The sequence below is a fragment of the Otolemur garnettii genome, unplaced genomic scaffold (genome assembly GCF_000181295.1).
Source record: "Otolemur garnettii isolate 467f Iridium unplaced genomic scaffold, OtoGar3 scaffold00014, whole genome shotgun sequence".
NCBI classification, from domain to species: Eukaryota; Metazoa; Chordata; class Mammalia; order Primates; family Galagidae; genus Otolemur; species Otolemur garnettii.
Genome location: NW_003852409.1, coordinates 24237688 through 24250987, shown reverse-complemented (window position 1 = coordinate 24250987; position 13300 = coordinate 24237688). Strand labels below are relative to the sequence as shown.

Genomic DNA, 13300 nt, shown 5'->3' with positions numbered 1-13300 from the left:
AGGTGCTGAGCCTGTAAACACTTTGAAGAAGATAATGACTGTAGGAGGCAGCTACATGCAAGGCCTGGCAAGAAACATTAACCAGGCTGCAACAATCAGAGCAAAATACTCATTGTGGGGATTTGTATTATGGCCAGAGCAGAGATCAAAGGAACAGCTAGAGCCCTGAAATATGGGCAAGGAGCGGGGGGGCTTTTATCCCAAACAGAGGAAGGCACCTCTGGGTGGAGATCAGATTCTTCGGAGGAGCCTGATGCTGTCAGGGTGTCTCCTCTCCAAGGAATCTGTGTGTGTGACCACAGACAGAAGGCTGACCCCACACAAGGCCCAGGCTTTGAATTTCCCAAGGCTGCTTAACCCTTAAAGTTAATGATTATGGATAGAATAAGAACTAACATGCTTACTCAGGGAAACTGCTGACATTTTTGTTCCCTTCCTCAGCTTCCTCTGGGCTAAATGAGATAATAGCCTTCAATAAAAGCTGAGTGGAACAAACACTCAGGACCATTTGCTGGAACCCCACAAACTGGCAGTGGTCCCGTGTTCTCACCTTTGAAAACTATTCTGTGTGTCCTGTTTTTTTATCTCTTGGCACTTTTAACTTTGTTTTTCTTCAGTCCATTGTTGCCAGCTCCACAGGTCTTAAAAGGTCTTAAAGGACCCTACCCCTGGGGCAGGACCCTGGCAACTAGTGGCTACCAAGTTGGAGCTGGCGGATACAGGACATGTCCATCCTCAGAAGATTCAACTGGACAGAGGTGCTTTAGACGAAGTCATTCTTTCCCATTGTTATTAAGCATCAAGTAGAAAAGAATGAGTTCAGAGGCCTGGCACAGTGGCTCACACCTGTAATCCTAGCACTCTGGGAGGCCGAGGTGGGTGGATTGCCTGAGATCATGAGTTAGAGACCAGCCTGAGCCAGAGCAAGAACCTGTCACTAAAAATAGCCAGGCATTATGGTGGGTGCCTGTAGTCTCAGTTACTCTGGAGGCTGAGGCAAAAGAATCGCTTCAGCACAAGAGTTTGAGGTTGTTGCAAGCTGTGTGATGCCAGGGCACTCTACCAAGGGTGACAAAGTGAGACTCTGTCTCAAAAATTAAAAAAAAAGAGCTCAGAGAAATAGCAGAAAGACTGAGGCTGGTATAGGGAAAATGTTCCCAACCTGTGTTCTGGAAACAGGGCAGGCTTGTTGCATTTCTATCCACAGAGACTCCAGGGATTCCCCCCACCTACCCTCTTTCAAGGCTTCCTAGCAAGTGACTGCCTCCTCCTGCAGGCTTCCCTGACTGGTCCAGCCCACACTGAGCTTTCCTTTCTTTAATACCTGGAGACTTCCCTCCCACTGACCATAGAACCATTTTATTTAATACACATTAGGGGACAGGTCCTGGGGAGAGGAGAGGATATAGAGCTCCGAGCACAAGTTAAGAAGAGAACCCCAGCAGCTGCAGTCCCCACCCGGCTCAGCCCCAGCTCCTACCTGGCTCACTGCCTTCTGCCACCTGCACAGGTTGGGCACGCAACACCTTGAGCAGCTCCTGGGCCCCTGTCTTCTCTGCATCACTGGCTCCTGCACCCACCCACAGGTAGGCAGCTGAGGGGGTTTTCAGGACAAAGGCATCATTGGAGTTCAGTGCACCAGCCTTAGGCATGACCTGCAAAGGTGGTGCTTGATTAATTAGGAATCAGACAGAAAGCCCTCAGCCCCTTCCTCATAGCCCAGGAGACCCTGCAGCTCTTAGCAGGGGCCATGGAGGAACAGAGCCCATCAGAGCTGAGAGCATGGACTCTGAACACTGATGGGCTTTGGCTGACTCCTGGGAGTCACTGATGCACTGTGACTAGCCAAGATGATTCTAGAATTCTGGACTGCATTATCAGAAGTTCAGTGCCCAGAACAAAGGAGGTGATAGTCCCATTCTCCTCTAGACTTTTCAGCCCATCCGGGAGAATTACATCCAGATCTGGGCCTTCCAGATGTGTCTGTAAGAGACAGCAGCCAACTGGAACGTAATGAGGAACTGCATCCAGATTGCAGAGGATGGACTATGTGGTAGGTTGTGAGCTGTCCATTATGCAAGGTGTGCAAGGGGGCACTGGAGGTCCTTGAAACAGGGCAAAGTCCAAGACTGACAATCCTGTTGCCAGGGCAGGAAGGTACAAAATGCTGCTTCCTAGCCCCTCACCCAATCCCCCCAATCCTGTTCCTGGGATCTGCCTCTGGAGGGGAGATTTCAGGGAGATCAGTCTCTCCTGTGGTGCAGGAGCTGGGTGTTACCTCAACAGCCCGGGTGGCTCCAGCGCTGTTGGCCCGGACCTGGAAGAGGCGGGTACTGGCGGGGGTCGTCTGCCCACCCTCACGGGAGGTGCCACCCTTGTAGATGATCATGGGTTTCCCGCCGAACAGGCTCATGAGGTGGGCAGGCTCCTTGCCTTGGACCACACGGCTCTGGCAGGGAGATGGAAGAGAGTCAGGGAAGCTGGGGTGGGAGAGTTATCAGTCCTTCAATGTGGCACAGAGAATGACCCTATAATGCACAGACACTGGGCAGGGAACCCAGAGTTCCAGGAAGTTTGGAGGCAGCACTATGGCCTGAGGTCCCTGGGGCCCTGCCTCAGCCACTCTCCCCCTCTACTTTGCCCTCATGAGGACGCCTTGCTGACCCCATGTCTGGTCCAAGACCCAGGAGAGCCTATGTTTGCAAATATTCCCTTAAAAGGAAGCACAGGGATTGTTCGTGGACATTCTTCCAGAATGGTGACATCAGCCCCGAGCATGCAAGCTGGTGGAATGGTGAGAATAGAACCTTCCAGATCTGGTAAGACCCTCTCCTGCACAGCCAGTGCACCCTAGAGGCAGGCTGAAGTCAGGAGCTTGGTTGTAGGAGGGTAGGTGGGCAAAATGTATGCCAAGATAGGTCACATTTGTTCCTTCCCAGTGTGCCAACCTGACTTCAGACTCGAGGTGCAGCTAGCTGGCTAATCCAGAAGACAACCTCACATGTGTTCCAGGGGGTACTGTGGTCACTTCCCACCATGACTCATCACTGCTGTGTCCAGGCTCAGATCCCAACTCCACCCTGTGAGTGAGGACTTGGACAGGTGCCTCGACCTTTATAAATTGTGGCCAAGGATGTTACTCCCAAGCTATTGTCAGCATGAGATGAGCTAGGATAGTCATCACCTCACCTACTGCCCAGTACCCAGACTGCCACAGTCAAAGGTCAGAGCACCAGCCCCAGATCCAAATTTAGAGCCTGCCCATCCCAAAGGGTGGGATGGAGGAAGCACAGGTCCTCTCTGCCTCCCCCACAACTCCATGATCTGGCTCTGCTGCAGCTCCAACTGTAGCCAGAGTGCTCCCCCCTTTTTTTTTGAGACAGAGACTCAGGCTTTCCCCCTGGGTAGAGTGCTATGGCATCACAGCTCACGGCAACTTCCAACTCCTGGGCTCAAGTGATTCTCCTGCTTTCGCCTCCCAAGTAGCTGGGACTATACGCACCCGCCACAATGCCCCACTATTTTTTGGTTGCAGCCATCATTGTTGTTTGGTGGGCCCGGGCTGGATTCAAACCTGCCTGCTCAGGTATATATGGCTGGCGCCATAGCCTCTTGAGCCACAGGTGCCGAGCCTGCCAGAGTGCCCTTCTAAGGCAGAAATCCCTGCACCTCAGATTTATCATTCAGCAACTTCCTGTTGTTCAAGGTCAGGATCAAGGTCAACATCCTCAATGGAAGCTGAGCCCTTCTGAGCACCTCTCCAGTATCATATCATGAAACTGTAATACCCAATGCCCCTTCCCAGCACAAGTCTTTACATCCACTCTTCCTTGGACATGAAATATACTCTCCCTCACTCTTTGCCAACTCCTGCACATCCATCCATTAGACCTCAGCTAAAGTTTCCCCTCCTTGAGGTGGGCGGGGAGGGTTCCAATCCAATTAGATCCTTCCTTACATTTAACACACATTAAATAAGGGAGGGGCCTCTTATGTGCCAGGCATGGCTCTAAAAATGTTAACTCCCAATCCTCACTGCAATCCTGAGAGATGGTTCTAGTAGCCCCATTTTGAGAACACAGAGGCACAGAAGGCGAGGTGACTGACCATGGTTGCCCAGAGGTGAGGGAAGGATTCACATCCAAGTGGCTCTATGTCCACTCCCTTAGCTGCTCAGCCATGCCACCTCTCCTGCATCCCTCTCCACAGGGTCCTATCATTGTCACTCACTGTATCCATCACAGTGTGTGATCACACGTCCATGGCGTGCAGGTTTGTTGAAAGTCTATCCTCCCCTCAAACTATAAAACCCACTGGGGCTGTGTGTCCATGGTCCACATGCAGTGTCAGGCATGTGGAAATATCTGTTACATGAATGGATGGACGGATGGGCGGATGGACAGACTCATGGATGAACAAATGGACAAAGCAGTGGGCTGGGCTCACCTGGACAGGGGTACCTCCCAGTTCCTCATCCAGCTGGGCGGTCAGGATGGCAGATGCAGCGACCTCGTCCTGGGTAGACTGGGCGCCCTGCCTGGAAAAGGAAGCAAGGCTCAGCACCAAGGTCTGGATGAAGCCAGAGCCTCCCTCATGCCCTGTGCCCAAGAAACCCAAGATCTCCATGTTCCAGGTAACAAAACTGAGGCAGAGAAAGGGACCCTCTCAGGAGCAGCCAGAGCCAGGCACCAAACCAACACTCACACTCTCGGCTCAGCATCTCGCTCTCTCACCCAGGCACAACAAACGGATGCCTGATCCTAAAGGTGCCTCCCAGGGACAGGCTCGATCATCCCACGCTGGGCAGCCACAATAGAAAGCTCTTCAAGACTCAAATATGAGATGCAGAAAAGTAGCCAGGAATTTCTTCGGGTGGAAAGGCGGGCCAGAGAATCCCAAGCATGACATGTGCTCATTTGTGGGTAAAGACATCAGGTGATTTAGCCTCATGCGGACACGTGCAGAGGTCTGTACAGATGTTCACCATGTACGTCGGTGGTGATGGCCCATAAAAGGGAGGTTGAGGGAAATTTAGGTTTTCTATCTTACCTCTTCCTATATCATTTAAATTTCCCACAACCAATATGTTATCTGTATAAGCAAACAAAATCTAACAAATCAATGTGTCAATGCAGCTAACTTAAAAAAATAAAAAAGCTTTTTTTAATGAAGCTCATGCCATGTACATGTATTATCTATCAAAAAAAACTTTTTTTTCTCTGTGAATCAAGAGTCTTGCTCTGTCGCCTGAACTAGAATGCTGTGTCCTTAACCCAGGTCACAACGACCTCAAACTGCTGGGGTCCAGCCATCCTCCTGCCTCAGCCTCCTGAGTAGCTGGAACTACCAGCACCCTCACCCCTACCCTGCCCAGCTAATTCAGTAAAAAGAAATATTTTTTATTCTTATTTTTTGGAGACAGAGCCTCAAGCTGTTGCCCTGGGTAGAGTGCTGTGGTGTCACAGCTCACAGCAACCTCCAACTCCAGGGCTTTAGTGATTCTCTTGCCTCATCCGCCTAAGTAGCTGGGACTACAGGTACCTGTGACAATGCCTGGCTATTAAGCTGTTTTTAAAAGTCTGAATTGGGAGTCATTCAACATAATAACAGACCAGTACGCCTCAAAAGTATGAAGGTCACAAAAGAAAAGGAAAGACTGAGGCACTGTCACAGACTCCAGGAGACTAAGGAGACATGAAGAGCATGTGGCACGTGGCCTCCTCGGTTTGATCCTAGACCAGAAGAAGGAACTGAGTGGGAAACCAGTGAAACCACAGGAACATCTAAAGATTGGTACACAGTACTGTCCTCATGGTAGTTTCCTGGTTGTGCTAACTGTACTGTGGTTATATAAGATGTGAACACAGGAAACTGGGTAATGAGAACTGACTGTACTGTTTTTGCAACTTTTCAGCAAGTCTAAAAGTATTTCAAAATAAAAAGTTTTAAAGAAGATGAAATCCAGCAGTCAATAATCTAACAAAAAGCTTGAGACTGTATAATAAAAGAAACGCAAATGAAAAGTACACTGAGAGATCACTTTATACATAAGGTTGACAGGCATCTACAAGTTGGACAAGTCGCCTGGTGTGGACATAGGGAAAAAGGCACTCTCACATTTGGGAATGTGAAAGGCTCCAGATATCATCAAGGGAAATTGGGGACTATCTATCAAAATGACAAGGGCATTTGCTTTGACTCAGCAATCCCACTTCTGGGAACTTACCCTAAAGATATTTCTCTACGCATTCAAAATGATGTTTGTTCGAGGTTACTAATCCCAGCAGTGCTTGTAATAGCAACAAAAGACTGGAAGCAATCCAAGTATGCACCAGCAAGGCCTTTCTTAGGTCAACTACAGTACAGCTGAAGGAATAGTCTGCGGTGTAAGGAAGGAGAAGGAAGAAGGAAGAAAGAAAGAAAAGAAAAGAAGAAAGACTAAGACCAAGAAAAAGAAGAACAAGAGGCACAAGGAAGCTCTGTGTACTGACACAGATGGATCTCCAGAAAGAACTGAGTTAGAAAACCAATTTGCAGCACAACACACACAGTACACTATCTTTTATGTAAGGTGGGGAGAGAATTAGGATTAGGAGTCATGTCTGCTTATATGGGATGTCTTAATAGGAGTCATGTCTGCTATGTAGGAATAGGAGTCAACTCTGTATGAAGAGTTGCTGGAAAGGTATAAAGAAATTAATGGGTACCCACAAAAGGGCAAGGATTGGAGAATGGGGAAAAGAGGGACAGGAGTGGGAAGGAGATTTCTCAATAAATTTCTTTTTATTTTTTATTTTGTTTTGAATTTTGGGCCATGTAAATGTATTCTCTGCTTTTGTTTGTTTGTTTTGTTTTGTTTTTGAGACAGAGTCTCATTTTATCACCCTCGGTAGAGTGCCGTAGTGTCACATCTCACAGCAGTCTCAAACTCTTGAGCTAAAACAATTCTCATGCCTCAGCCTCCCAAGTAGCTGGGACTACAGGCACCTGCCACAACACTCAGCTATTTTTAGAGGGTCTTGCTCTTGTTCAGGTTGGTCTCAAACTCATGAGTTCAGGCAGGTCTCAAACTCATGAGTTCAGGCAATCCACCTGCCTTAGCCTCCCAAGTACTAGGATTACAAGTATGAGCCACAGTGACTGGCCTCGTATTCTCTGTTTTTAAAGGAATTTTTAAAATAATGTTTTGTTTGTTTGTTTGTTTGAGAAAGTCTCACTTTGTCACCTTGGGTAGAGTGCCGTGGCATCATAGCTCACAGCAACCTCAAACTCCTGGGCTCAAGTGATCCTCTTGCTCAGCCTCCCAAGTAGCTGGGACTACAACATGCCCACCACAATGCCTGGCTATCTTTAGAGACGGGGTCTTGCTCTTGCTCAGGCTGGTCTCGAACTCCTGAGATCAGGAATCCATCTGCCTCAGCTTCCCAGAATGCTAGGATTCCAGGAGTGAGCCACCACTCCCAGCCCATTAAAATAATGTTTTAGGTTTGGCACCTGTAGTTCAGTGGTTAGGGTGCCAGCCACATACACTGGGGCTGGTGGGTTCGAACCTGGCCTGGGCCTGTTAAACAATGACAACTACAACAAAAAAATAGCCGGGCATTGTGGCAGGCGCTTGTAGTCCCAGCTACTTGGGAGGCTGAGACAAAAGATTTGCTTAAGCTCAAGAGTTTGAGGTTGCTGTGAGCTGTGACACTACAGCACTCTACCAAGGGTGACATAGTGAAACTCTGTCTTAAAAATAAATAAATAAAATTATGTTTGAATTAAAAAATATCTGTAGGAGGATTAAACCCCCATGTGCAGAGTACTTGGTATGGACTTTGGAAACATTCTGTTTGTTTCTTTTTTTTTCCTTTTTTTGTTAATCAGGCCCAGGCGAGGTTCTATCCTGCCACCCCTGGTATCTGGCTCTAACCACTGAACATGGCACTCAGTTTGCTTATTTGTTTCTTTCCATTGACTATATCTTCTACAATGGACTTGTAATATTTTGATGAGAATAGCTTAAAAGTTGTTTGGAGAAGTCAAGTGGTGTTGCCCTGTGGGACAGTCTTTCCCAGGGGGTGTGGCAGTCCCATGCTGGGCTTCATGCCCTCAGGGTTCCCTGCTCACTGCTTTCCCCTCCCTCTTGTGCTCTGGGCCTATCAGTGTCCCCCATGCTCCACTCCACACACACCGCAGGGCCCAGGCTCTCACCAGTTGTAGATGATCTGTCCCTGGCGGTTGCCATGGCGGTAGTTGTACAGAATGATGTAGCTGTCACCTCCATAGAACTGCCCATACGTGGCAGGGTCCACAGGCACCTTGTTGGAGCCTTCAATTCTCCAGATCTGCCAGAACAAAGCTGGGGTCAAAAACTGTGTGGGTATCTTTACCCCTCAACTCAGCCCAACTGGGAAACAGCAGCAGGGTAGCTCGTGGTTAGACCATAGGATGAGCTTCTTGTACTTTGGCTGAGACTAGGGTTTAATCATTTGCCCAAATCACAGAGCCGCTAGGAAGCAGGGTTGGGACTCAATCCCAGTTTCCTGCTCTGGATCCTCAAACCCTATGCCTGCCTCACCCTGCACCTTGCGCCTCCCTGCACAGCAAGGCAGCTCCTCACAGATGTGGCATGGTGAGGGTTAAAAGCCAGACACAGATCCACAGATTCGGTATCGGCTCCACCCCTTGGCAGTCCTGTGACCTTGGACAACTTGCTTAACCTCTCTGTGCCTCAGCTTTCTCAGCTGAAAAATGAAGATAATAACAGTACCTACCTCAAAGCCTTGTTGTGAGGCTCACACGAGTTTATTCATGAAAGCCTAGCACGGTGGCAGCTACTCTTATTACTGTAATTATTATTATTACATTACTAATGTTACCAATATCTGCATCATTATTGCACTGCCTGAATTTCACAGGCCACCTCCCGAGGCAGGGCCATCACGAGGTGACCTTGGAATGACCCCTGCTGGTTGGTTTCTTCCCGGATCTCTGGTGACACCACTTTTTCCGAGTGGTCTCAAGCCCTGTAGGGCCCCCTGGTGGTGCTACAGAGACACTGAGTCTCCAAGTCCCAGGAAACAGAATCTTCATCTCTGGATCTTCAACATTTTTGAAGGTGATGCAGTGGGATGAAGCCCCATTTTACAGCTGAGGAAGTGAGGCTCAAAGAAATTCCTTAATTCACCCCAGGTCACACAGCCAGGCTGCCAGAGATCTGTCCTCACTGCCCGCCCTGAATATTTTCATTGCATCTTCCTCACCTATTGAAGTAATAAATGAATAACACTACTACCACTGACAAAAACAATAAGTGAAAATTAACACTTTTTGTTATTCCTATCACTAGGAATGGAATCACTGCTTCCCTGAAGTGGATTCTACCTCCTAACCATCTCTAAACCTGCCCCGTTCTCCTCTGTGACCTTCTTAGTCTCAAAGTTGTGGCTTTCTCTCCCCTAAACTATTAGAACCACCACCTCATGGGCTCTCTCTATTTTCATTTTCCTGTCTTCTAATCATTCCCACAGCCAGTTTCTAAGGCACAGGACTGAACCTGTCATGTTTCTGATTCAAAAAAAATAAAAAGAAACAGTTCTTACTAGTACCCCACTCAGAGCAGTGTTTTTCAACCTTTTTTTTTTATCTCTTGGTACACTGGAACCTATATTTAAACTTCTGCAGCACACTTAAATTATGTTAATCAAAAAAGAAAGAAAAAAAGAATATACTTAACTATTCTTTGAACTTCTTTTGAAAATAATTTAATTAATGATCTTTAATTTTCACAACTAGATCCTCTCATGGCACACCAGTGTGCCACAGGGTGTCACGACAATAGCCTCCTGGGACAGCTCTCTCCTCCCCAAACATAGCAAGTCCTACCTGGATTGCCCAATGCTCTCCACTCTTCCTCTCCAACAGTGAACTCCTATCCTACTCTGCGACCCAACTCCAGGGTCCCTGTCTCCATCCAGGCTGCCCTGACTAGCTATCCCTACTGCCCTTCCCTTGTTCTGGTGCTCCCACAGGACTGAGCAATCAGATGTGACTGTGGTCACTTCCCCTCCCAAATCAGGCAATCTTTGGGGAAGGTGAGGTCTAAGACACATGGCACTGGGCTTGGCACTTAGTAGGTGCTTTGGGTACACAGAATGTAAAAAATAACACCAAGAATCTCACCTACTAAAACTGTGGTTGAAATTTCATGGAGAAACATCCTCAGGGGAGCAGAAGGCAGTGTGTGGGCCAGATGTGCCCAGGAAAGAGTGAGGTGAAGGGGCCTGGACATGCCCACCCAGCCCCTGGAGGTACCTGTTTCTGGCCTGTGCCGTCGTCATCCATGCCATGCTGGGCAGCCATGGCAGTGGAGGTGTGCAGGGTGGCAGCGTCAAATGGTACCCGCTCCACGTTGGCGATGTGGCTGGACAGGTAAGCCAAGCCCAGGCCATCTGTCTGGTCTGGGTCCCGCCAGTTCTTGAAGAACTGCTTGAACAGCGGGGTCTCGCCACCCTCAGGAAGGATTGAGACCTGGGAAAGAGCCAGGGAGGAGTCTGACGTGGCTGGATTGCCAGCGGGGCTCCTCAGGGGAAGCTCAGATACCCCATCCACACTGAGGGTAGGACTCTACCGCACCGCAGCCCAGTCCATCCTCCCCAAACTGGACCATCCCTCCTGTCCTACCTGGCCCCCAAGGCTCACCTGGGTCTGCCTGGGGTAGTCCATCTTGGAGATGAAATCAGAGGCTGTCTTGAGGGCAGCCTTCCTCTCCTCCATGTTGGCCTGCTTTCCTATTGGCGAGAGGAGGCGATGGAGGGTCAGGGGCCTGAGACTCCACTGCATCCTAATGGCCAGTGGTACAGCGTGGATAGCCAAAGCAGAGATGCCCAGCACTATCCACTCCTATAGTTCTTTTTTTTTTTTTTTTAGATAGAGTTTCACTATGTCACCCTCAGTAGAGTGCTGTGGCATCACAGCTCACAACAACTTCAAACTCTTGGACTGTTCTTTAGCTGCCCTGGGCTGGGTTTGAACCCACCAATCTTAATATATGTGGCTGGTGCCATAATCACTATGCTATGAGCACCGAGCCTTTTTTTTTCTTTTTAAGACAGAGTCTAATCTCACTGTCATCCTCAGTAGAGTGCTATAGTGTCACAGCTCACAGCAACCTCAAACTCTTGGGCTTAAGTGATTTTCTTGCCTCAGCCTCCCAAGTAGCTGGGACTACAGGTGCCCGCTGCAATGCCTGGCTGTTTTTTTGTTGCAGTTGTCATTATTCTTTAGCAGGCCCTGGCCGGGTTCAAACCCAGTGTATGTGGCCGGCGCCCTAACCACTGAGCTACGGGCACCGAGCCCCACTCCTAGAGTTCTTGGGGTCCATCTGGGGGTCCTGACCAATGACACCAATCACAACCACCACTGTCATCTGTCTACTGAGCATGTTTTTGGTTGAAGAACTACATATAGTGATCCATGAACAGTCTTATGTGAGAAAGATCATTATTATCTTGTTGTCATATACATGAACATATAAGGAAAACTGGATCTTCAAGAAATTAAATGACCTAACCAAGGTCACTCAGCAAGTGGGACATCTTTGAGACCCACCTTATTAACAATGAAGCTTACACATCACACCCTCAGGCTGCCCTCTCCAGGGCAGGGCTCCTTCCCACTGCACAGCCCAAAGTCTGTACCAGCCCTGAAACCATCCCCATGCCAGCTGAAAGCATCCCCATGCCAGCTGAGCTCCCGGAAGCTAGTGCCAATCCTCAGTCCCCAGCCTTATCACTGCCAAGGCCAGAACCCAGGCCAGCTGGCCCTGAGCCTAACAGGTCCAGACAAATTAGTAATACTAATAGTAGCTTTGGGGTATGTGTGTGTGTTTGTGCCTACCCACTGCCTTCCTCCCTCTGTCCCCTTCCTCAGGACTAGCCTTAGGGAATCAGGGGATACTGATGGGTCCTTTTGGAACATCTCAGGCCTCTCAGAAACACGTGGGCCAATGGTTTCCAAGGGTGTCCCACATGGTCCTCAAAGGGTTCATGGACTTCTAGCAGGGCATTTCCTAAACCACATCATCTTTGTGAAAAGCCCCTTCACACACCAGCAAGCTAAAAATCAACTTGTTTAGCATATTTAATGCACTGCTGCCCATGAATTTTTTGACCACAGAACTAAATGCTTTTTACATAATTTTTACATATTAACCTCTCAGAAAACTGGTATTATAGTGCACTTGGGAAACACTCATTTTAGCCGAGATAGGGAATCTGAGCCCAGAGAGGGTAAGAAAACGCTCAAGATCCGGTGGCACCTGTAGCTCAAGGAGTAGGGTGCCTGCCCCATATACCAGAGGTGGCGGGTTTGAACCCGGCCACCGGCAAAAACTGCAAAAAAGAAAATGCTCAAGATCATACAACATATCAAACGCAAAGCCAGGTTATTAGCCCCAGACTGCCGATTTCCACTGCACCAGGTGCCTCCAACACACGGCTCTACTTTGTCCAGGAGCTGAGTTCCTAGCAGCTGCAGGGCACACCACCCAAGGTCCCAGAGGCCAGTTGGGATCCTTCCCTTGTCCCCAGTACCTTTCCAGACAAAGATTTTCCCATCTTTTCCATGGTCCAGGATGAAACAGTCTTCTGACCTCAATGCCCCTTGGGCGAAGGGGTTCTCATCAGCCACAAGGGAGACAGTCATGGTGCCTGCGCCATTGGAGACCTGAGGGGACGAGGGAGAGGGAGCCACCATGTGAGCCTCCGTGTGTAGACACCCACCTGTAAGGCTTCCACTACCTCACCCTACCCCCATCTCAACTGACACTGCAGAAGCGTTTGTGGGGTTTTTTTGTTTTGTTTTGAGACAAAGTCTCACTCTGTGCCCTGGGTAGAGAGCCATGGTATCATAGTTCACAGCAACTTCAAACTCTTGGGATTGAGAGACCCTCTTGCCTCAGCCTTCCAGGTAGCTGGGACTATAGGGGCCCACCACAACACCCGGCTAGTTTTTCTATTTTTAGTAAAGACAGGGTCTTGCTCTTGCTCAGGCTGGTCTTGAACTTCTGACCTCAATTGATCCACCTGCCTCAGCCTCTCAGAGTGCTAGAATTACAGGTGTGAGCCCCCATGCCCAGCCAACAGCTCTTATTTTTCCAATGTGTGGCAGAAAAGAAAAAAAGATTGGACACCCCTGATTGTAGATGATTATTATAGAAAGATATTCCAGACCATGTTGACTGGGAAAAAAAAAAGGCGGCCACAGATCAGCATAAGTAGTTTGGATCTAGTCATATAAAACAGAAATGGAA

The 13300-nt window shown here is 48.7% G+C and overlaps 1 protein-coding gene across 2 annotated transcripts in view; it reads right to left on the bottom strand.

The window, feature by feature from the left end:
• Positions 1–1331: 1331 nt before the first annotated feature.
• Positions 1332–13300, bottom strand: part of GSN (gelsolin) — a 63803-nt gene continuing 51834 nt past the window's right edge. For both annotated transcript variants that reach the window (XM_012802392.2, XM_012802391.1), the window contains 8 exons: positions 12582–12714; positions 10690–10778; positions 10303–10518; positions 8200–8333; positions 4447–4537; positions 2279–2449; positions 1459–1655; positions 1332–1342 (listed from right to left, as the gene is read on the bottom strand). In XM_012802392.2, the coding sequence (XP_012657846.1) occupies positions 1464–1655; positions 2279–2449; positions 4447–4537; positions 8200–8333; positions 10303–10518; positions 10690–10778; positions 12582–12714 (1026 nt within the window). In that variant the 3' untranslated portion in view covers positions 1332–1342; positions 1459–1463. The remainder of the gene's footprint in view (positions 1343–1458; positions 1656–2278; positions 2450–4446; positions 4538–8199; positions 8334–10302; positions 10519–10689; positions 10779–12581; positions 12715–13300) is intronic.